At 45.4% G+C, this 25,159-nt stretch overlaps 1 gene segment (V, D, J or C); it reads right to left on the reverse strand.

Moving 5' to 3' along the window:
• Window positions 1-251: 251 nt before the first annotated feature.
• On the reverse strand, window positions 252-24,834 carry LOC117878243. The segment is given in 4 exon segments: window positions 252-847; window positions 5,694-5,731; window positions 24,008-24,302; window positions 24,750-24,834. Coding segments are annotated over 4 exon segments (747 nt in total).
• Between the last annotated feature and the right edge of the window lie 325 nt (window positions 24,835-25,159).

Here is a 25,159-nt window from a genome sequence, read left to right on the forward strand (position 1 = left end):
GGGTGGTAGGGCAGTAGCATTCTGCACACTGCATGCTGGAACGGGCGGGGATAAATTGACCATGGATACCCTGAGTCTTATTTGAAAAGTGCTATGGGATATTAGTGTCCCTCCAGAGAAGATAGTACCTTCTTTTAAGAGCTCATCCTCCCTCCCACTGCCCACAGTAAATTGCATAGTACTCCATTAATTTACTCCATCTGAGTTCACTTTATTTCAATCGTCACATTAAAAACACGTGAGAGAACAGATGCGGTTTCATTCATTTCATTTATTTATTCATTTTTGAAGTTGAAACATGATAAAAGCAGGAAACCTCATTGGGCAGCAGGGTAAAATCAGGCAGGGCCTGGTTATCCAGGACTGTTAGCAAGGGGTAAGGCAGGAGGTGAGACCTGGAAGATCTCTGTCATCATATTTTGGGAGGAAAAAAAAATGAATAAGACTGATAGTTACATAAACAAAGCATAAGAAAGGCTGCAAAGAGGAGGCAGGGATCTTTCCCTGGGAGCCTCCTACTGCGAACAATCCGATCTCTTGAAACTCTTGACAATAGGGCTCGTCACGGTTTCATGCGTCACCACGCAGCTATAGTCGTTGTGTGAGTTGTACTGATCTTTCGTAAGCGTCAGGGTGCTGCTCAGGCTGTACGTGCTGTCAGAAGTATCTTGCTGCTTCGTGCTGGTGAGGACACCAGGCTTGGTGTCGACGTTATCCACTTTCCAGACCACAGTCAAGGCACTTGGGTAGAAGCCATTCACCAGGCACACCAAGGTGGCTGATCCCCCAGACAGCTGGTCGGCTGATGGGTGAAAGATGAACACCGAAGGCTTGGCATTTTCTCTACCTGCAAAAAAGGAGAGCACAGAAAATGGTGTTAATGACAACTGACCTAGGAGTACATAGTAACACCGAGCATGGATGTAGCCGTACACAACTATCAGGCCAAATCATTCTTGCCTTACTTATGTGAGTAGTTCATCCATGTGTGATTGAGGCAAGCTGGATTTGGCCCATTAACTAATTCATCCTCCAAATACTCTTGGTAGGTAGGGAAGTATCATCATTATCCCCATTTTATTGATGGGGAAACTGAGGCACAGATAGATTAAGTGACACAGCAGGTCAGAATACAGAGGGAGTTGGTGTACATAGACCATATAGGATATCAATTCAGGTTTAAGAAAATACAGGGCCAGGTCCTCTGCAGGTGTAAATCAACACAGCTCCATGGACTCTAATGGGCTCTTCGGATTGACACCCGCTGAGAATCTGCCCCATCATACCCGGTTTCATTTTGCTTACCACCTTGGCACTACTTGTGTGTGGAAGTGCTTCCCCATGTGAGGAAGGGCTGCACAACCTGGCCCTGAGTGATGCGAGAGCCTTTGATATTAGTGTAAGAGACATGCAATGCCCTGGAAAATGGCCTCACCCAAGAGATACCAGGGAAAGATGCCAGTGTGACAGCTCTGGAGGTTAAAGTCCTGTTTATCGACCGTCAAGATACAGCTCATGTACCAGTAGCAGTGCAAGCTTCCCACCACCATGCCTATATCCCTCAATCCGGAGCTAGAGGAAGGCTCGCAGAGGGTGAAAAGGTACTTCCCACTCAACCCTGGGTCTCTCTGCTGAGATTGCCAACCAGGATGCTAACTGATGCCATGTACATGACAACATGAACCCCCCTCTCCACTGGAAGCTGTGACCTAGAGGGGAAAGGGTCCAGGGGTGAAATCTTGGCCCCATTGAAGTTCATATTAGTTTTCCCATTGACTCTACTGGAGCCAGGATTTCACTCCAGATCTCTCTCATTGCCAATCCCCTGAGCCATCTAATTCCTTAGCGCCTGTTTTTCAGAAGTGCTGAGCACACATCCCTCCACTTAAAGTCAATGGGAGATACAGGTGCTCAGTACTTTTCAAATCAGAAACCTGATTCTCCTCTCACACCAGTCACCTGCATGACTCCATTCACTTCAGTAGAGTGGACCCATTATATGCAGGTGGCAATAAGAAGAGAATCAGGCTCCAGACCCACAGAGTATTATTAATATTTTTCCTACTGCAACCGTCATATACGACTAGAACTAAAAACTCAAGATCTGTTATTAAAAAAAGTCAGTGTGCAGCTAGAGAAAGACATGAAGTTAAGACTGTGGCGACCTTTAGCATAGCAACTTGGAGTGAGTGTTTGTGTATCTCACTTTGTGTCACATAATCACGAAATGGGCCAGATTCTGATCTTGGTGACAGAGGTAAATCTGATGTAACTGAGTAAAATCTCTCCCCGTATGTCAATATTCAGACTCTTGAAAACTAGGACCCAATCTCGCAATCCTTCCCCAGATAATACTCCCCCTGATTTCAATGGCAGTTTTGTCTGAGCAAAGACTGCAGGATCAAGTACTAATTTTGTAAAGATCTGAAGAAAACAGAACATAGATCACATCTTGGAAAACCAAGTCAAAATCATTCAGTTCACTCAGTCTCCTGCTTTGCTACTGTACAAACTAAAATAATAACGTCTAAGCACTGAATCGAACAAAATTGGAGCCCAGACTTTTAAAATATCTTGGGATTCCAGAAAAATACTCATATGTTTTTACACTTATCTTAGCAAATGAACAGTATAAGATAATAGACCTGATTCTCCTTTCATTTAAACCAGTGTTAAAGTGGTATAACTTCATAGCTCCACTAACTTCAGTGGTGGAGTGAGAGCACTTCTGATTTCAGTGGAGTCACACCTGATTGACACCAGTCTGAGAGAAGAATCATGCCATCTATATCTATATCTATATCTATATCTATATCTATATCTATGGACAGATAGATACCATACATTGGATAGCCTCTGTAACACATCTGAAATAACAACACATTTTATATATTATACTACAAACGATATGTAGCCCCAAATAATTTTTTAAAGTATTTTGGACTTGTTTGTGAAAAACAGTAATTGGAAAAGAGAAAAAAAGAAAAGAAAAAAAAATCATTTAATTGGATTGTCCTCCACAATGGCCTCATCACTATATTTGTTAAAATTCAAAATATATACGAGTAGAGCATTGTGCCAAAGCTACTGAAAAAAATCTTTTGTAAGCTAATCAATAAAACAAAAACTTAAAATATATGAATCAATTGCATTTTTCTATCATCAGAATATTTTTAGAAGAGTTATCAAATTTTTTTCCTAGTGCAAAATAAAAATATACCGTACACTGCTGTTACATCTGCTTTCATAGATACATTGCTATAGTTGATATGACAAATGTCAAAATTATTTTTGTAGGACTTAAAATTAAATTCTTTAAAACAATGATGAGATGCATTGGATAGATATACAGCTAACAATGACTAGATGCAGCTAACTTAAATCTTATCGATTACAGCTAGCAATTAATAACTACAACTTATTTTACATTTTCCTCCACATTTGTGCTGCTGGCTTCCAATTAACTTATTTTGTGCAGGTTAAGTATTATTTTAACAGGAATGTTTGTCTGCTCTTTAGGTAGGTTTTTAGTATTTTCTCTTCATTTCTTAAACTATTTTTTTCTAAAACTGGACTTTTCTTGTTATCATCAGTCTAATCTATTTTATCAATCTAGTCCAATCTAATCTGTTTAATCAGTCATCAGTATGTTGATCACTGTGGTATCTGGGCACACCGCTTACATTATTTGAGAGACAATTTCCAGTTTCTCTTAATGAGATGTACTGCCAAAATTCTCAATTAAAACAAAAACACTTGTATATGGTTTGATCCAAGTCCTACTGAAGTCAATGGGAGTATTTCTAGTGACTTCAGTGGCTGCTGGATCATGACCTTTGTTATGAAACTTTGGGATTTTTCCACTTAAAATCTATAGACAAGAGGATGGCTGAATTTTTACTAACAGTGTTGATATCCTCAGATGAAGACCCAGGACCAACACTGTCACTAGCCTACAATTCAGCCATCATATTCTTGTTTGGAAATAACATTAGCCTTTTCTTTAAACATTCCCAGTTGATTTTTAATCCTTGCAATTAAACGTAAGGATTTGACAACTAACGACTGGGAATGGGGTGAGACAGCAAAGAAAGGGACAGAGAGAAAAAACAGCATTTTTCTACATTTGTGCATTAAATCAAGCAAAAACAAAGGGGATTGATCACAAATAAAATGCACTTACGTTTTATCTCCAACTTGGTCCCTTTGCCAAAGGTGAGCCACAGTGATTGTCTATAACCTTCCTCTTTTACAGAAACCTTTTTATTGCACAACTAAATGGGCTCTCCATTGTAAGTAGGTTAATTTACGTAAAAACGAGCAGTTTAGCCCAAATTCCATCTAGGGAGGTGGAAGTATTTTCCACTCTTGAGGACAGGTATATTTTATATAAATACTTCACATATCTACAGCCCCAGTAATTTTGTCAGCGATCCCATTTCACGAATTACAGACAAAAATTGTGAATATGGACAAATTGGACATAGAAAATCTGAAGAGAGTTCAAAAATGCACTTACGTTTTATCTCCAACTTGGTCCCCTTCCCGAAAGTGAACCACAGTGAATGCCTGTGAACTTCCCCCTCTACAAAAACCTTTTTACTGTGCAACTAAATGGGTTGTCAACTGTAAGTGGGTCAATTTATGTAAAATATAACAATTTAGCCCAAATTTCATCTGTGGAGGTGAAGGAATTTTCTGTCCTCAAAGACAGGGTTATTTCATACACTTTACAATTCTATGGTGAGAGCAATTCTGTCAGCACTCATATTTCACAAATTGCAGACACCCCCCCGCCAAAAAAATTGTGAAAATAGGCAAACTGGACAAAGAGAATTGAAAGAGAGTAAAAAATGCACTTACGTTTTATCTCCAACTTGGTCCCTTTGCCAAAAGTGACTCACAGTGATTGCCTATCAACTTCCTCTCCTACAGAAACCTATTTACTGTGTAGCTAAGTGAGCCCACAGTGGGCTGCCTATCTCATGCAATATGTAACAATTTAGCTCTAAAATTCCACGTAAGGAGGTAGAGGTGTTTTCTTTCCTCGAGGATACGTTTATTTTATACACTTTACCAGTCTCATCTCCCGGTAAGTCTCTTAGCATTCTCATATCACCAATTACCCCAATGCAAAAAAACCCCCCAAAACATGAAAATGCACAAATGTGACAAAGAAAACTGAAGAGCATTGAGAAAAATGTACTTACGTTTGATCTCTACCCGGGTCCCTTTGCCGAAAGTGTACCACAGTGCTTCCTTGCTACCTGTTCCCTCTACAAAAACCTCAGTTCCTCCTAACCTAGGCCATTAGCTGCATCAGTGGTACAGTATGTTTTAGAAATATGGGGCCAGAGCCTTTGTTAGTGTAAATCGGCATAACGCCGATGTTTGAGAATGGGGAATACTGCACTGATTTAACGTCAGCTGAGGGTCTGGCCAACAATATTTTTGACCACTACCAGACATGTAACATTTACTGAATTTCACTGGTCTGGAATGAAAAGCAAAGTCCTACTTTCTTCAAATTAATCTCTTTTCTATTACAGTTGAACTACATCTGCCCTGAAAACCATCCTTTACCTGCAATTTCCAACACCAACAGATATTCACATTATAATTCGACAGTGTTAATGAATACAAATTTAAAGACAGAATAGACAGCGAAAACAGAATCATTTCAAGGTACTTACGTTTTATTTCTACCTTGGTTCCTTTACCGAACGTCCACCACAGTGATCAGTTCCTATCGCCTCGCCGTACAAAAACCTGACAACAGAAGGGGAAGGGGCATTCGGTTCACTTGCTAAAGCTCATTTCCCCTATAAAAATGTTTTTTTTCCATTGTGCAAAACTGAGAATTCAGTGCTAGGTCGAGTGACCTTGGTTTCATTATCTATAAACAGTCAAGAAGTTAGATAGAATTAAGATCAGATCAATACATCCTATCTTCTCTCCCGTCCCTCTGTTCCCACATCCGCATTGACACATATTGTAACCCTAGTCACATGCTGTATTACCTTGAAAGCATAAATGCTGAAACTATTAGACCTGGGTCCAAGTGCAAAGTTTGGATCCTGATTCAAACTTTTCCAAAGTTCAGGATGTTCAGATGCAGGATTTTGGTTCACGTCCAAGTCCAGAAAATGTAGATGTGGTATCGAGCATCCCACCCAGATTTTGCATGAGCTGCAGAGCTTATTTCACATACAGCAAACCATACATTGACAAAATACTTGCACAAACAAATGGGCAATGGACTTGATTCTGCTCTCCCTTATGTAGGTATAAATTAGGAGTTACTTCATTGAGATCAATGGAGTCATACCACCAGTGTTAGCATGGAACTTGCTGGATATTTTCTGTACCAGGCCAAGGAAGGATGCAGGGCCTAGAAATTCTTGCATAGAAAAGGACATATGCAGTTTGTGTAGGAGCAAAACACTGCAGCTGGGAACTTTCTAAGGGATGACAGAAAGTTGCCATGGTGCATAGAATGCTGATCTAGCATGATTTAGCGGAGTAGTATTGAGAGTGAACTCAGCTGGTGCTCAAACACTACCAGATTAGGTGGCGTTTACCTACAGCTCAGAGAGATGTTGAGGTGAGATTGTGTTTGGGGGACCTGGCTGCATGCCAGTTATCAATTCCTTCATCACATTCACAGCACCAGCTGTCACATCATTATCACTGGGGCCTTCTGTGGCAATGATCTCCATGCAGCCTACCTACTCTCCTGCCGTTGAGGCATCCAACAGCCAGGTCTGTTCTGCAGTCTGAATAAGACACCTGGGATAATGGGGTTGTTGGGGAGAATAACTCTTATTTCTTGAATGAGTCTGATGAGCTGTAGGGTTCTTTAAAAGAACTTCTAATCCCCATGGGGACAAAATAAATAAAGGCTACCCACTTCCTCCAAAGACGCCAGTTTCCCCCCTGTTTATACCTGAAACCATTCTATCTAGGCTGAAAACCAAAAGGCACTCCCAGCTCAAAGTTATGCAGTACCTTCAGAAAGGTTAGCCCTGACTGTACTAACCCAGGCCAGATGGTGAAGGACTGAAACCATCCTAGGTATCTCCAAAGTGGCTGAACGCAACTTCCTTGTGCCTAGGGATAGCTCTGCTACATCTCCTACCCCCACTGTGAGAACCTGCTGCTCTAGGTGGTCTTAGCTAGCGGCTAAAGATGTCAAGACTCAGCTTGCCCTGCTCCAGCCTGTGTTTCTAGATGCTGGGATGCATCAGGATGGAGAATATATTAACCTTGATGCTTCACGTCTGCGTCAGAAACTACCAGACCTCCTAGGCAAGAATGAGAGCTCGGGAAGAAAAGTGGTTGGTTTTCAGATTCCCCTGCAGGGGAAAGATGGGGCATTTACGATGCTGTTCACAGAAGTCATGAACATGGGCTGGCACCAGGTTTATGATGTGGCACTATCACAAGAGAGAGCCACAATCAGCAAGGGTATCTCTGCCCTGCCGCTGGCAGGTGTGACCAGGTAGATGTCCCCACGCTCACTCTGCTTGAGCTAGCGTGCGAAAAGTAACAGTGTGGCTGCCGTGGCCTGGGCGGTGGCGTGGGCTCGCCACCCGAGGATGAAGCTAGGATCTTGGGCAGGGTTGTACTGAGGTGGCTAGCTCAAGCCACTGCCTGTGCTGCTGTGGCCACACTGCTATTTTTAGCGCACCAGCTCCAGCAGAGCTAGCACGGGTACGTCTGCCTGAGCTGGGAAGTAAACTCCCAGATGCAGTGCAGACATATCCTAAGAAAGACTCTGGTCTGTCACACAAGATGGCCACCGTTCAGAAAAGCCCTTACGTGTGTGTGCCTGGATAGTCCCGTTGGCTTCAATGGGCCTATCCACATCCTTCAAGTTAGGCATGTGCTTAAGTACCTCGCTGAGCCTGGATCCTAGCACCTAAACAGAAGAGTGTTGGTTCACAGTCACAGGGGAAGAAGAAAGCAGGGAAAAGATGTTGCAATCAAGGTGTTGGGACTTGTACCTGGTTTAGGCCAATGGAAAGACGTACCCGCCAGGTGTTATTAGATTACGGATTTGAAATTAGACACAGAGCTGAAATGGACAGTGGCTCTGTACATATTCAGGAAGACAGTTGTTACCCTTTTTCACTGGGGTGGTGATGAAAACAGGGACCAGGTTAGCGAAGAAACGGACTCTAAACCTGAAAATGTTACGGTGGAAACTGAATCTGAAACTGTTACGGTGGAAACTGAATCTGAAAATGCAAATAAGGAACTGGAGGAACAAGTGACAAGAGCTCTTCTCCACTGGCCCGTTTGAGAGAAGGGCAGCTGCTTTTAGGGTGGGATTTTCAAAGGAGCCCAATGGGGTTTAGGTGCCCAAATCCCATTGAATTTTGGCCTCTAACTCCCTTAGGCTCTTTTGAAACCCCCAGCCTTAAAAGCTGTGAAAAGAGGGTAGGACCAGGAGGGAGAATTTTGATCAGTGTGAGAAAGACAATTAAAATTGTGAGGCTGAGGCAGGCTGGCCAGGGTTGACCACAGAGGAATTTCTCCCTCAACCCTGAGTATATGTAGGATTTGGGGCCTGATTCAAAGCCCATTTAAGTCAAGGGAAGTTGTCCCATTTACTCCAATGGGCGTTGGATCAGGTCCTTGGCTACTGGAACACGTTTTGTTTTGAGTGTTCTGGGAGGAGCCTAGATGCTCCGGTGCTAGGTGTCAATGTATGACCATCAGATACATTTTCTGAACATTTCCTTCTTGCCTGTGTTTGTGTTTTCAGTTGTCTCTTTTCATTGCACGTTTCTGCTTCTTTCTTTTCACCTCAGTTGTCTTTGCATCCATCTTTATCAGAGTCTATATTCCATCATTATTATTTTTATAGAGGGTGTAACTGTTCCCTCTTCCCTTGCCTCCTTCTCCTCTGCTCTCCATGTGTTGTGTTCTCTTCCTCCTTCACCCACATTGTCAGCCTCTTGCTTCTTTTACTAATCCCACCTTCCATTTTCTCACTCTCGGGCCGTGTCTACACTAGCAAATGGAATGTGACGTTGCCCCATTGCTTACACCAGCACAAGGGCAAGTGTAGACTGGACTCAGACATTGTCAGCACTTTGTCCTAAAGCCTTCCTCTGAAATGCCTGAGCCTGGCCCCACCTGTCCTTGCGCCATTGGGAGTCCCAGAGCATCCTCCAGTACACTGAAAAGTGGGCACCACGTTTAATAGTGTAGAGGCAGCCTCTGTGTACTCTTCCCAGCTCCACAGACTCTCCTGCCATCACACACCCAGGATCCTACATGGCATAGACAATACCCCACAGACACACTCTCCTCCCTCCCCTGCAAAAAAACCCCTTGCTCATGATCTCCTGACCCCTCCCCCCAAAAGTCACGTCCCCTCCCAGTCCCCTATATCTTACATGAGCTTGCTTTCTCTACAAATCGCTCTCTCTCTTCCGCACACCCTTTCGCTCACACACAGAGCTCTCTTCCAGATTCACACTCACACAAGCATACAGTCAATCCCTTCACACACAAGCTGTCCCCCTGTACACACAAGTGCCACCTCACATGGAGTCAGCCCCTCACACACAGGCAGTGTCCCCTCACATACAGTCAGCCCCTCTCCACAGGCAATCTTTCCCCAGATACAATCAGCCTCACTCATGGGCAATGTCCCCTCACATAATCAGCCCCTCACACACAGGCAATCCTCCCGCAGATACAATCAGCTGCTTACACACAGGCAGTGCCACCTCACATACAGTCAGCCCCTCACACACAGGCAGTCCCCTGTAAGATACCTCACACACATACACCCAGAGGCAGTGCCATCTCTCCCACAGGCAGTACCCCCTGAAACACACACTGTCTTCCTTGCATACAGCCAGTCCCTCACACCAGGCAGCCCCCTCCTCCCTTGGCAGCCACACCCAGATGTCCCCTCCTCTCCTCTCCACACACAGGGCTTTTGCTGCTAGAAAGGAAGCAACAGTTGGATGCATTAGGGACCCTGAGGGACCCTGGCAGGAACAAGCCAGCCCTGCCCTGTTGTGGACTCTAGGCTATGGAACTCCTGCCAGCCATGTGTATGGTGCCTGTTCCCCACAGCGTGGATGGGTTGTGCGTATGCACAGTCGCAGAACCAGCATTTCAGGTAAGTCATCTCATTTCCCTACATCTCTTGGTTGCCAGAGCATTTTCAGCACATGGATCTTTCCTTCCACCCTGCCCCTGTGATGAGTTCCAACCCGGGGGTACCAGTTGTCTAGCGATGGTCAGCCATCAGCATGACACTGCCTGTCATCTCTTATTGAAGAAGGATCAGGGTGTCTTTACTCTGCCTGGGATAATTAATATCAACACAGTGAGGGGTGATAACCTTAGGCTCTGGCTTTGCAATGGAGGGGTTCTGTTTGCGAGAGGCCCCGTTTGACTTCCACAGAAGTTACACACAAGGGGCTTGGTTAATACTGTGGGCACTGAGTCTATGCCACTGCTTCTGCAGGAAAGGGCACCAGAACCTTTGTAGAAGGGTGGGGGCAAGGCCAAAGTGCCCCCTCCCTCTCCCTGGCTGGCTGCTCTGGCAGTGAGCCAGCTGCTCTCTCTTCTGGTGCCACAGCAGCCCCTGGTGGGTGAAAGGTGTAGTTGCAGTGCCTCCCTGGCAGAATCTATTATTCTGTGAGGGGAAAAAAATCTGCGGGGGACATGAATTCTGCACTTATGTTTCTTTTGTTAAAAAGTGGGAGGGCCATGGCCCCTGGACCCCCTAGTTCCGGCGCCGGTGGAGGCAGCTGAGCTCCCAGCTGAGTTCACCCTGATGAAGGGCAGGTGGCAGTACTGCATCCCGTTCCCTCAAAGGTTCTGTCAAGGGGAGTAGGGCTGCGGCTGCTGCTTCATAGCCTCCGGCCATCTCCTGGGTGGCCTGGCCACTCCCCGTTCACATTCATCCACCTTCAGGGCTACACTGGTTGAGTCTGGGCCCACTGACAGAGAAGGGCTGCAGGCAGCTTGTGCCAGTGAACTCCTACCCCAGGCAGGCTCACCTTCTGCCTGGCTTCCCTTGGGGGAACCTAGGAATGGATCTGGCCCAAGGGACAGAGCATGGGGCCCTGAATGGTTGTGATGTCCTCAAGTCTTTGCAGGGAGAATGCAAAGCCCTGATCTCAGCTCTTGGCAGGTGCAGGAGCTGCTTTCTTTTGTCTTTATTTGCATTTTAGGACCTTAAGGAGCTTAAAAATATGTATGTGCAAAGGTTTTACCTTTCAGCTATGGGTCCAACCCCCTCCCAGCAGGATGCAAGCATCAGCACATTAAAATAATGGGATGACGGAATAGCAGGGTAAAAATTAACACTCGCTACCAACCAAAAGCCCAAACAACCAGTGCCTAACTTTAGTGATGGGGTTTTTGTGAACACCATAGACAAGACCTGATTCGAAGGCAATTGAAAAGATTTCTATTGACTCCAGTGGGCTGCGGATCAGGCTTATTGAACCAAGCTACAGAGAGGCAATGAGAAACAGATCACAACAGTGGCCTGTGAGAGGAATACAGTTTCTGCTTATCGAGCTGGAAATGATTTGATAAAAGACGGAATCTCCGTGAGTAAACATCTAGTGAACAGATCATCAAAATGATACACGAGGCAGCGGTTACTACTAATGTATTTACCATCTGTAACGGTCACAATACATACAGTACATTGTGTTATGCCTCCCTCTGGGGGCAATTAGGACGCTCTGCAATAGTTCATTTGCTACCGTCTCAGAACATACTCAGTTGCAATTAATTTATCATCATCTACAATATTCAGCATAAGGCTTGTTATGACTCCCTCTAGTGGTAATCAGGATGCTGTGCAGTGCTCCATTTACGGGACTGTCACAGTTGGAAACATATTAACAAGCAATATAGGACTATTTTATTTTGATTTGTAAAAATGTGTTGATCAGAAAAATATTCTAAATGAATGTACAGCATTAAACCATGAAATCGTCACAAAAAAATCTCTACAAGATGAGTCAATAAAAATACTCAACCTCCCTTATATGTCACCACTCCACATAAAAAAACCCTCAAGTATTCTCGCCAGAAAAAGTCCTGTGTTTCTTGTATTTACAAAGGCTTTTTCTGGCGGGGATATTTGAGGTTTCTGTTTTGAGAAATGGTGATAAATGGGGAAGCTTAGTTATTTTAACTGGCATTGCCTCAGTTTGTATATTTCATGGGTAATGAATGTCTGGTTTGAAGCTGTACATTCATTAGTATGTTTTCTTATCAGAACTTTTTTATTCATGGAAATAAATATATTTTTCCTGTACTAAGTTGTTAATGTCCAATGTTTCAAGCCTTCCCCATATTTCAAGGCCAGAAGCACTGCAGAGAATTCTGCTCGTCACCAGGGGGAGAGCTAAGCCTCAGGCCCGTATACAGTACAGGACTGTGACGATTGGAGATAGTAATACAAGTAATGCCAGTTCTGCATGTTCTGACAGTCAAATCTATTGTGCATTTTAAAACCGTGTGTCCAAAACACACGATCTGCTTTGCGTCTCTATACCCAAGTGATGCACACTGGCGGTTCTGAACCATTATAAATGTTCCAAATATTATCTTAAAAACAGAACAAAACAAAAATCCACTCCATATCTTTTAATCCATTACATGAGCCAACGACTTCAACAATATTACACTGTGTGAGCCAGATCCATAGCTAATGTAAACGACTTTGACTTCAAGGGAGCTACCCTGATTTACACCAACTGAGGGTCTGGTCATGTATGTCTCCAGTTTATTTTGGTACAATATTTCCTTAATTTCTTTAATCACATGACGGTAGTAACATAATAAATTTGTTAGTCTCTAAGGTGCCACAAGTACTCCTGTTCTTTTTGCAGATACAGACTAACATGGCTGCTACTCTGAAACCTATAATATATAAAGTTATAGTTGTGGGATTAAGCCACAATTTCGATTGTAATCTTTAAATGTATTGTCTAATTTTTTTTTACTTACCTTGTAGCCTTGGCCAGATAAAATGAACCAGCAAAATTACTCAATTAACCTGGCCAATGTTGATCAACAAACTTCATGTAAGACTAAAGAGTGAAATGGAGCAATTATAGGTGGTCAGGATGGCAGGGATGCATCACTTAGGTATATCGCTGCAAAGCTGATGGTGTGTGCTATGGTTCTAGTGTTTAAAACTGAAGAATGGATTTGTCTAAACTGTTGCAGGAAATATTGTCGTATTTCCACTTGCAATAGTCATATGCAGTATATTCAGCATAAGGCTTCTGGCACCCTCTGGTGGCAATAAGGATGAACTGCAGTACTTCAGTTTTCTCAGTCTAGGGAAGACCATTCTGACACCCTCTTTGCTATTGAATGCACCTGACTAGTTTTAGAATCAAAGGAGAACTAGGTTTTGTCAGTCCATGGAGCGGTTAGACATCCCCCCCCCCTCCGGCCGGGGGAGCTACTGAGAGTACAAGAAAGAAGCAGCCAGCAGGCTGCCTGGTTAGTCTGTATGATACTTAAAAATTGTGCTAGCAGCAGCCAGAATAAAAACTATTAGCATTTTTCTAGCACAGGCTCCCTGGTCAGTGTGGGCAGGGATTTCTGCAGCTGAGTTAAGAAGCTAGGATAGCAGGTTCCTCTGTACCGTCATATCTACCAGGTTGGGGTTATAACATAATAGTGTCCCTACCAGAGTATTATAACAAGGTTTGGCCTCCCTGTAATGTGCAGTCAGTATGTGTGTGTGAATGAGAGAGAGAGATACTGCCCTCTAGTGGCTGGTCCACAGATTAATTAAGGGACCTGCTACTAGTATCTAGCATAGTAGCACCTACAATGGGCTAGGTACAGTACTATGCAAATATGACCCACATGCTCACATTGCAGCATTTTGTGGTCTCTGCATGGGAAGAAAGAGTGTGCAGGGTACAGTTCTTGGTTTAGGATACTCTGTATACCTGCAGACTTGTCAGAGCCGGGCAGGGAGACTCTGCTGGATGGGCCGGAATCAGGCAGAAATTGGGTGTGGGAGGCACTGGGCATGCCTGTTAGCTGTTTGAAGCTATTTAGGCAATTTCCATTGTGAGCAAGCCTCTGGCAGGGCATGCCTAGTGCCACTCTGAGAAGGGAACCAATGGGAACGCAAAGGGAAGGGGAGGAGTTTATAAATAGGGGTTGGAGTCAATCAAACTGAAGAGCTCAGCAATGGAGTGGCATAATGACCAGAAGGGTCTGTTTTATAGATTGTGTTCCAGGGACTTTGCCAGTTTTGTTGGATTTAAACTGCCGGTTTTCTCACCCCATTGGAGAAGAAGACTGGAATTGCTGCAAGCTGTGTAGACCATTGTTGCAAAGACTCAAAGGGAGTTTGAAAGAGATTGTGGAACTAACACTTGTTTCCCAGCTCTAAGGAGCTGGTGTGCCGTGCAGAGAGGTTGGACACTATTCCACCCAGAGAAGGATAAATCCTCCCAGGAAAGAGCCCTAGAGGAGTGTGAGTATGTGCATGCACCTAATTATATGGTACATCTGAACTTGTGGCAGTAACAAGTATGAAAACTTGGAGAACCACCACCCCACAAAAGTGTTGTCAAGTTATTGATAATAGTCACGCTTGTTTCATGGGTTATAAATAATGGATGGAAAGATAGATCTCGCTTTAGTAAATGCTTTTCCTGTAGAGATGTTTGTGTCACTTCTGTTCTCGCCGAGATTTAACTCATTAGAATGTAGAGCAAAGTGCTGAAAAGCTTCAACTCTGGCCTGTACCCCAGCGGAGGGGTTAGCTGAGGTACAGGAAAAGATTGATTATGCCTAACACTAGCAGAGTATTCTCCCTAAGCCTGTTACACAGGCACCAAAGATAGCACAGTCTGTGCCTATACGGAAGCTTTTAGCCCAGGTGGCAAAGGGCTTTATTTTGGGGAACAGAGGAATAAGGGTTCTAGGCCCTGGTGTGCTGTATGTGTGAGGGGGGACGTGGGAAGTGTAGTATTTCTAGAGGTTGTTCTATCTCCAGCACACAGCTTTGTGATTGGGAAGGTGGGGATGGGTCCCTGGCAGGTGGGGCAGACTGTGCAGACAGTAGCAGCAACTTTCCTAGTGCTTGCTGCCTTGTGCTGTGCCTCCAGAGACCCGGAGGGGCCAGTGAGTGAGGCTGGTCGGGCACAGGGTTCCGGGAACGGCTCTGCCCAGCCCCACAGGCAAACCCAAACTGGTGGTGGAGGTTCTATTGTGTTTTAACCTGTTTCATGGGCATGATGAGCTAGCTGTGTGGAGGGGGCTGTAGACACTCACCTAGGTGTGTCCCAGCTGGATTTGTAACACTGCTATAAGGAAAAAGCCTCCTCCTACACACTGATAAGGGAAACTGATGCTTTCAGCTGTGGTTTGGATGGGCCCCAGAGTCTGACCCAAGCCCTGTCCTCAAATCACATGTTGCTGAAGCACTGACACGGTCTCTAGGAAGCAGCTGTTCCCCTGAGCAGCATAAACTAAGGAGAGCGGGGAAGCTTCTGTACTGATCTGTATCACTGTGGAGCAGGAGCCCTGTTAACTACAATGAACTCCAGCTCCTTCGGTGTCAATGCTGCTGATTGTGAGAGTGAAATCAATCCCAGATCTGCTCCACTGAACCCGGCTAGGATCCCAGAGTGCAGCCAGCTGAGAAGCAGGTCCAGGTTTCTGTTCATACTAGATGAATCTGTCACTAATGTCTGAATTAGATTTGCAGTTGATGGTGACCGTCTCCTGGAGACGCTGACGGAGATTTTGATGTCTGAGTCAGCACAACGTCCCTTGGAGCCTGAGAATAAAACAAAATATAAAATAATATACATATATGCGCAGGCTAGAAATCTCCGTTGTATTGGGCCTTATAAATAGTGACAGGATCTTTCCACGTTTTATTTAATGTCAGTGTCACATGCCTTGTTATTTTCAATCACATGAAAAGTGTGTGTATAGATAATACCCGAGGAGTGCAAATGATCTGATAAAGCAAAGCGTAATGGGTCAGATCCTCAGGTGGTGTAGATTGGCAAAGTGCCACTTAAATTGATTCACACCAGCTGAGGTTCTGACCCAAAATATATACCCCCCTTGGTTTCATTTTGGATCATTTCCTTGTTAGTGTCTCCTTTATTTCGGCTTACCTGTAATGCAGAGCACTACTAGCCAGGTGTGATGAGCCTGTGTGATCATCCTGATACATCTCAGCTGGCTGACAGCTGATTGGAGTAAAATAGGACAGAGAAATACCATGTGGGGATAGTTGATGCAAAGCAGCTGCTCTGTGAAAATTTACATGTGATTCAGACTAAGTCCAAAAGAATCAAGTGAGCAAATGGAACATGACTGAAGTAGAAAGACAGCAGGGCTGCTTTCCCACTCGGCAATGAAACGATGTTGGTCAGAATCAATGGGAACGAATGTCCTCAGCTTTTGGTTTACATTTCTCTAACGTGGTGTTACTATCACACTCAAAATCCCCTTCCAGATACCTGCCTACAGGAAATCAGCTCATTGGCCTTTGTGTTGTGTTCAGGCTCTGATGTCCTAATGATCGTGTGGAGTAGACAAATACTAAGTGGGGTGATCTCTCTGCATTCACCCCTTCATAGGGGAACTGGCCAGGGCTAATTTCTCTGCTATTATTTGCTATGGGTGCTATTATTTCAGCACCCCCACAGAGGGCTGAAATAAGACCCACACACCATTTAGTGGCTTTAGTGGTCCATCTATTTGGTGTTGGCTTTTTGCACAGGGATCAGAACTTTCACTCTGACTTTCTTAGCAGCCGTGGGAATGAAAGCTCAGATGTGAGGCTGCAATAAAAAAGGCCCAGATCATCACCTGCATGTGAGGAACCCAAGCAAGGGGCAGGCTGTGTGGAGGGTGTCCTCTGTATTGAAACAGAGAACTGATCTGGTTGGCTTATAACAATGTGCTTAGTTAAGTACTCGGTGAAGATAACAGGGTGCACACTCTAAGAATACTCTCTAGTAACAGAACTTCAGGTGCCCTGATGTGTAGGATGAGTGCATAGAAACGGCTGTAGATTAACCTGCAGCAACAGGGGACATACAGACACTGAGTGCACAGCAGGCAGCCTGCGGCAAACTTAGTGTTGTGTAGTGGCTTTCAATGTTTCCAGACTACTGCAGCCGTTTGTCTTGTGTTTAAGTTTCACCTCACTCAAAAACTACTTGCTATAAAATCCGACATAAAAATACAGAAGCGTCCCAGTACACTATTACTGAAAAATTGCTCAGTTTCTCAGTTTTACCATGTAATTATAAAATAAATCGATTGGGATATAAATATTGTACCTACATTTCACTGTATAGTATATAGACCAGTATAAGCAAAACATTGTCTGTATGCAATTTGAGTTTATACTGACTTCGCTAGTGCTTTTTATGTAGCCTGTTGTAAAATGAGGCAAATACCTAGATGAGTTGATGTACCCCCTGGAAGACCTCTTTGTACCCCCAAGGGTACCCCTGGTTGAGAACCACTGGATTAGCCCTTCGTTTGTGTGTGTAATGCCCTCTGGTGGCAATTTGTGGAAATTCACCTTCATTTAGTTTAAAGGGCTACAAGGGAAAGAGGCTGCTGTGTGCAGAGACTCTCTCTGTACAAGTGCAGGGCAGTGCTCCTGCATCATAGCCTGTTTTGCAGACTCATTGTAAAGTTGATGCAACGGTAATGACATGGTCACGTCAGCAGGAAGCTGCTCCTAACCCTGAGTAATAGGAGTATTTCTTCTGGAGCCCATACGTGCACTCGGCTCCGTACAAATAGATCAGAGAGGTCCCTGCTGAGAAGAGATTAGTCTAGTTCAGACCAACACTATGCAGATGGCACTGGTGGCGAGCTGGGAGCGAGCAGCGCTAGGAGAAGAGCTTAACTTTGGTACTGGGCAGACTGGCCGGTTCCTGGGCCGGCATGCTAAGCTGCTAGCTCAGGCCACAGCAGACTTGTCTCCCCATCACGCACCTTACTCCTCCCATCCCAGCTCTCAGGACTGGCATGTGCTGATCCTAGGTGCTGGTGGGTGGTCCTAATGTCCAGTGCTGGATGCAAGTGAGTGATGGTCCTGGATGGCATTGGTGCATATGGGCGGAACTGATAGGAGACAGGGAGCAAATGATTTTCTCCCTCCCCCTCCTCCTTCCCCTGGGTGGGGGGTTCCTGATCTTTTAAAGTACTTGAACCATTCCCACCAATTCTTGCCAGTCACAAAACATTGGGCTTCTAGCCCCTGCGCTGAAAGGGAAAAGAACCGAAGTGGGCGTAAAAAAAGGGCTTGGAAGATGGAGAGGGACAACTGTGAGCAGAGGCTGTTCACAACAAACGGCACAGCATGGCAAGAAGTGCAAAGCAGAGAGGGGACCTGAGGAGAGCACATAGCAGAGAGGATTGATGGGCCCAGATGAGAGCAGAGAGATAGGGGGTGGTACTGTGGAAGGTAGGAAGAGCTTAATCTTAATGTGGACCAGGGATGGAGGCCGGCGAAAGGATTCAAGGGACGGGGGAGAGGAGGCTGGAGCAGCAGGAGGAAGATGGCTTTGCCTCTGCTCTTTGGAGAATGGGAGGGATGTGATGCAGCGAGCCCGAGTAGAAGAACGTTGTAGTAGTTGGGGTGAAAAGTGACCCAGGAGAGGTCAGGTCACAAAATGGGGAAGAATTCACCCACTTTCCTCATTCAACAGTTTTTGCCTTTTCACTGAAGTGTCATTTGAACTAAAATGTTCTGACCAGCTGTCCCTGAGCAGGGACTCGGTGCGGGAGAAGTGAACCGGCGCAGCATAAAGAAATGACTGCCCCATGGGGATTCCATTCTCCACAGTGATGAGTGCTGGGAACTCCAGAAAGGATCAGAGAGGTGGCCTGGGGCCTGGGGAGCCTAAGGCCTGACACCCCTAGTTGCTTCTGAAGAGGGTAGCAACAGCTCTGACCCAACCACACTGTACAGGGAGGAAGAAGCTGTGACAGTGAGCAATAGAAACTGAACAGAACAGGAAGGTTTTTGTACTGCTCTGTATCATTGTGAAAGTTGCACTGTTGTACTGATGGCAATAATAATCTCCAGTATCTTCTGCTTCAACTCTGCTGATTGTGAATGTGTAGGCAGTGCCTGACCCACTGCCACTGAACCGGTCTGGGATCCCAGAGACACGGCTGGAAGTATCATAGATAAGGCGCTTAGGAGCTTGTCCATTTTTCTTTTGGTACCAGGCCACCCATCCGTCAGCACTGGAACTGGCTTTGCAGTTGATAGTGACTCTGTCACCAGGAGACACTGCCAGGGATTCTGGAGTCTGAGTCATCACAATCTGCCCACTGGAGCCTGAATGGAGGGGGACAATAGGAAAAAAATATATAACATCCGTCAAATGAAATCAGGTGTAACAAATCAAAGCTGAATCTAGTCTGTATTATTGTTTAACCCTCTGAATTACATTCCAGGCCTGTGTGCACTGAGAATAGTATTGGTCTTGTATGCTAACTGCAATGATTTTTAAATCACGGTTTGTTCTTACCTGAACCCAGAGCACCAGGAGCCAGAGTAGCTGAGTCTGCCAGATCATCTTGTGAATTCTAGCGTGACAGATACGGAGCTCAGAAGCACTGAGTGTTTAGCGGTAACATTTATAACAGCTCCCACGTGCAGGGGAATGTCACTCGGGTGGAAATATGCAAAGCAGCTACTCGGTGTAAATGCCCTTTCCCTGTGTCTCTGTACAGAGCTGAAGGGCTGTGTAGAGGGGGAGGTCTAGGAACTCAGCTCCTTTGGAGGCAAAGGAGAGTTGCACTGATCAAGGCAGATCCGTCCCCTACCGAGGACAAAGGCTGAGGAAGATTCAAAAGGTAATGGGACGTTTCCATGGATTACAAGTCTGTCCAGAATTATAATGGTAAATACTGAAGAGTGGTGATAAAACAGGAGTGTCGGCAGTGTTCAGTCTTCGGTACCAGTGCTTCAACCAACAGCTAACTACTAGGGGCCAGGGGGAACCTGACCCTGGGACAGATTATCCCCTCCCTGCTACTGCAGGGTTTCTTGCACCTTCTGAAGCAGTTTTTGCTGGCTCCTGCAGGAGACAGGAAACGTGGTTGGATGGACCACGGATCTGGTCAGGTGTGGCAATTCCTGTCTTCTCACGTCCATCTGTACACTAGCTGGGTATCCAGCATGCAGGTCACTGTTAACTTAACCACTCCACAGTGCGTGGAGCCCACTAGACATCCACAGAGAGAGGCTGGCTTTTGGAGTCTGGGATGTTTGGCTTCAGTGCCAGATTTCTGTGGGAAGTGTTCTAGTAAATACAGGCAGAGAATTGGGTTGGGAGGAGCGTGAGCTTGGACGTGTTTTATCAGTGATCCGAAGAGCACTGAAAATGTCAGGGGAAACTGTCAGGATTTGAGTGAGGGTGGTGGAGGGGCCTAGAAATACAGGGCACAGAAGGTCCTTCATGTCCCTTTGGGCAGGGCACATGTGTGGCCACCCCCCCCCACCACACTGTTTGCGCCTCCTGCCAACCGTCAGTGGCCAGCTTTTAGCTGGTGAAACTCCAAGACCCTGTTCCTTTATGCAGCCACATGTGGCATTTAGCAGGTTCCTATTGTATTTTGCTCATAGTCCCAGTAGAAAGAGGACCAGATCCTTGCACCATGTCTCTGAGCCGCCCTGTGGGTGTGACTCAATCGAAAAATGTTATGTCTACCGTTTTCCCACTGAACCCGTCTCTGGGGGCCTGACCTGGTCTCTCCCCTCAGAGGACACCGATTTCATCCAGCTTCCTGCTAGCAGAGGAAGATTGTTGGGATGCAGTTCCTTGGGAAGATGCCGGATAGAAGCATGATAGAGAAGGAGTTCAGGAACTTGTCCCGATTTCTTATGGTAGATGGATAAACGATTAGTTCCATCGAAGCTGAGGCTGGCACAGACTTTGCTGTTGATAATGACTCTGTCTCCTGGAGACACTGGCAGGGATTCTGGAATCTGAATGTGCATAAAGAACAGGACGACTTGTGGCACCTTAGAGACTAACAAATTTATTAGAGCATAAGCTTTCGTGGACTACAGCCCACTTGCTGCTACTCTGAAACCTGAATGTGCATAGAAAGTACAAATAAAGATACATATCAGGCAAAAACAAACTCACTCTACTGTGTTTCTATTCACTGTTTCTACTCGCATTTTAATCAATATTGTCATCTTAATGTGAATAGATTTGAAACTGGAGATAAGTCAAGTCACTGGTCTCATTGTAAAGTCAAGCTGTTTATGGCAGTACTTTGCTTTTTGAAGTCATTACCTGCTTGGTTTGATTCTTACTCTGGATTCAGAGCATGAGCAGTCAGATGAACTGAAGTTGTGAGATCGTTCTGACGTGGCTGAACCGCTCAGTACTGATCAATTAACTATGGAGAGTGACACGCAACGTTTATATCTGCGCAGAGCAGCAGGGAGAGATCAGTCAGTTATGCCAAGGTTATGGCATAGTTCTCACCTCAGTTATGCCAAGGTTCTCACCTTTACCTATGGACTAGGCCCAGCTTTTAGACACATAAGGACCAATTCTCCCCCATGAGACATCGGCGACTCTCAGTGAGTTAGTCACATCCTGCAAGGGGAGAACTGGACCCATAGAATTGATTTATTTGCCTTGTTTCAGAATGTGGATAGTGATCTTACTGCTGTATTAACTTTCATAGATTCCAAGGCCCGAAGGGACCATTGGGACCATCTCATCTGACCTCCTGTATAACACAGGCCACAGAATTGCCCCAACATAATTCCTACAGCAGATCTTTTAGAAAAACATCCAATTTGATTTCAAAATTGTCAGTGATGGAGAATCCACCATGTCCCTTGGTGTAAATTGTTCCAATGCTTAATTACGCTCACTGTTAAGAATGTACGCCTTATTTCTAGTCTGAATTTCCAGCCATTGGATTGTGTTCTACCTTTCTCTGCCAAACTGAACAGCCCACTACGAAATATTTGTTCCTATGTAGGTACTTAAAGTCTTGTAATTGAGTCACCCCTTAACCTTCTCTTTATGAAGCTAAATAGATCGAGCTCCTTGAGTCTATAAGGCAGGTTCTCTATCCTTTAATCATTCTCGTGGTGTTCTCTGAGTCGTCTCCAGTTTATCAACATCCATCTGGCATTGTGGGCATCAGGACTGCACACAGTATCCCAGCAGCGGTTGCACCAGTGCCAAATACAGAGGTAAAAAACCTCTCTACCTTAAAGTCCCAGGTCTGGATTTCTTTCAAGAGAGGGCAAGTTGTGTTGCTGTCTCCCTTCTCCTTTTGGCTCCTGCTGCAGGTGGGCAGCTTTCAGTTGCATTCAAGTCTCCATAGAAGCTGCCGAGTTAGCAAAATCTCTGCCTTCTGTCCAGCTGTTCCCCCTTTCTGCCTGTCCTCTCCTCTTGTGACTGTCCCTTTTCTCCACATTCTCCCCACCCTAGACTCCTTTAGTCTCTGCCCCACAGCCCCTGTCCATAACTTGAACCCACCCTCCATGTCCTCCTTTCTTATTCCCACTTGCTGACACCCCGGCGGGGAAATCCAAGAACCATGGGGACTTTCTCCACCAGGAATTAATCCTCTTCCCCCTACTCAGAGCTGCCCCCTTCCTTACTAATCAGCTGTACTTCTCACTCTCATCGAGGCCCCTGGCTTCAGGGGCCCATCTCCTACTTGCTGCCTTCCACTCCATGTCTCCTCTCACTCTGCCTGGGATTTCATAGGCTGAATCTTTTGGCTGAAGGAGTCCATCAGATGTGACCCTTCTCCACCTGCCTAATTCACTCCCTTCTCCTCTTCACCCTTCTTTCCTCCAACACTTCTCTCAGGTCACCAACCATGGGTTCTCTTACCTACTCCCCTCCTAGCTACCGGCCTCCCTTTCCCTGCCCTTTCCTCTGCCTCTCCCACTCCTATGGTTCCTTCCCCACATTGATCAGGAATGCACTGGCATTCTCAAAAAGCCCATCCTTGACCCCACCTCTGTCTCCAGTAACCAACCCATCCCCCTGCTCCTATTCACCTCATTTTGAACTGTTGCCTTGACTCCCTCCCTCTGTATCATACCTGTATCCACTCCAAAATGCGTTCTGCCTTTTCCACTCTCCTGAGACTCTTCTCACCAAGATCTCTGACAGCCTCTTCCTAGCCAGTCTCCAGGCCTTTACTCCAGCCTCATCCTCCATGAATGTTCTGCAGCTTTCAATCCTGATCATTCTCTTCTCCTTGGCATTCCTGTTCTCACCTGACTTTTGGGGCTCTGATCTCCCTTAGGGTCTCTTTGGTTGCTGCTTCTTCGCTCTGCGGAGTCCCATGGGTCCTGTCCTGGGTGCCTTCCTCTTCTTCCTGGATGCCTCATAGCTGGGCAACCTCATCTGCTCACAGAGATCCAGCTATTTTACGCTGAATGACTCTCAAATCTTATCCTCACCTGACCTGTCCCCCTCAGTCCAGTCCTATGGTGCAGCCTGTTACAAAATGTCTTGGTGGCCCTCTTGTCAACAGCTTGAGCATTACATGATTAGAACCAAGTACCTTATTTTCCTTCCTAAGCCCTCTCCACATTCCCCATTCTTTTTTGCCATTGACAGTATTGTCATCCCCTCACTAAAGAAGCCCCCCCAACTGGTGACCATGTTCTGCTCCCCCATTCTTTCTCCCTTCATCTTTGGACCAAGTCTAAATCCTTCTGGTTCTTTCCTTTCTCCCAGTCCAGTGAGGAAAAATGCTTGTCTCTGTTCTTAATTACTGTCTCCTTCTTCCCTCCGTGGCCTTCCCAACACTCACATCACCCCCTTCAGTTCATCCAAAACCCAGCAACTAAAACTGTCTTCCAGGTCATCTCCCTCTTGCCCAAGTGCAGTAGCCCTGAGACGATGACTCTGTTTACAGAACAGCTCTGACACTGAACTGAACAGCACAGGTTTTTGTATTGGTCTGTATCACTGTGAGAGGGGTTTCATAGCTTTGTTGGCAGTAATAGTCTCCAGCATCTTCAGCTTCAACACTGCTGATCGTGAGAGTGAAATCAGTCCCAGACCCACTGCCGCTGAACCGGTCTGGAACTCCAGTTTGCAGGGTGGAAGCCAAATAAATGAGAAGCTTAGGAGCTTGCCCTGATTTCTGTTGGTACCAGGCCATGTAGCTACTAACACTGGAACTGGCTTTGCAGTTGATGGTGACTCTGTCTCCTGGAGACACTGCCAGGGATTCTGGAGTCTGAGTCAGCACAATCTGCCCCTGGGAGTCTGAATGAATTTACAAATAAAATGTAAGTTAATATATATATTTACACACACACAGTTAATAAATGAAACAATAATGTGCCTGTATAAATATTCCCATGTATCATTCTATAGTTGTCCTAGCTGGTCACCTGGCAGCGATGTGAATGGTGAGATTCAGATGGCTTTTTCATTCTAGCTCCTTTTACGGTTGCTCAGTTAGGGCTGATACAAAGGCAATTTAAGTGAATGGAAAGATTCCCATCAATTTCAGTGGGTTTTGGTTTAGCCCTTGTTTTTTAAATATGCCCTCTCTCTCTAACTGCCATTAAATGTGACAAAGACACTCATAGTTACTGCTACGCTTAGGAATATTTAGGTTCGATAGATAAAAATCCTAGAGCTTTTCCTTTTTCTTTCAAGGATGATTTACTTTGAATTCATCCAATTGCCCCTTGGTTTGATTCTTACCCTGGATCCAGAGCACTAACAGCCAGATGAGCTGAGCCTGTGAGATCATCTTGATACGTCTGACTGGCCCGATGCTGATCATAGCCAGTGGCATGGAACATTTAAACAGCTCAGAGCAACATGGGGATGTCACTTGGGTGTGAAATATACAAATTGTGGTTCAGAGATGAAAATTAGGGTCTGACGTTACAACGTGCACCAAAAGGGAGGAGGAAGGGGCCATGGATGAAGTAGGCATGGTAAGCCTGGCAGGCTGGGGAGCTCGCTTCCTTTGTGCTGAAATGTGATTGTTTTTATTATTCATTACTTCTACTGTGTTAGCACCCTAAAGCCCCATCAAGCTAGGCACTGTACAAAGAAAGAGACGTGCCTGTTTCTCATTTTCTTTTCAGCTCGTCATTATTGTTTTG

Source organism: Trachemys scripta, chromosome 5 (genome assembly GCF_013100865.1).
Source record: "Trachemys scripta elegans isolate TJP31775 chromosome 5, CAS_Tse_1.0, whole genome shotgun sequence".
NCBI lineage: Eukaryota > Metazoa > Chordata > Testudines > Emydidae > Trachemys > Trachemys scripta.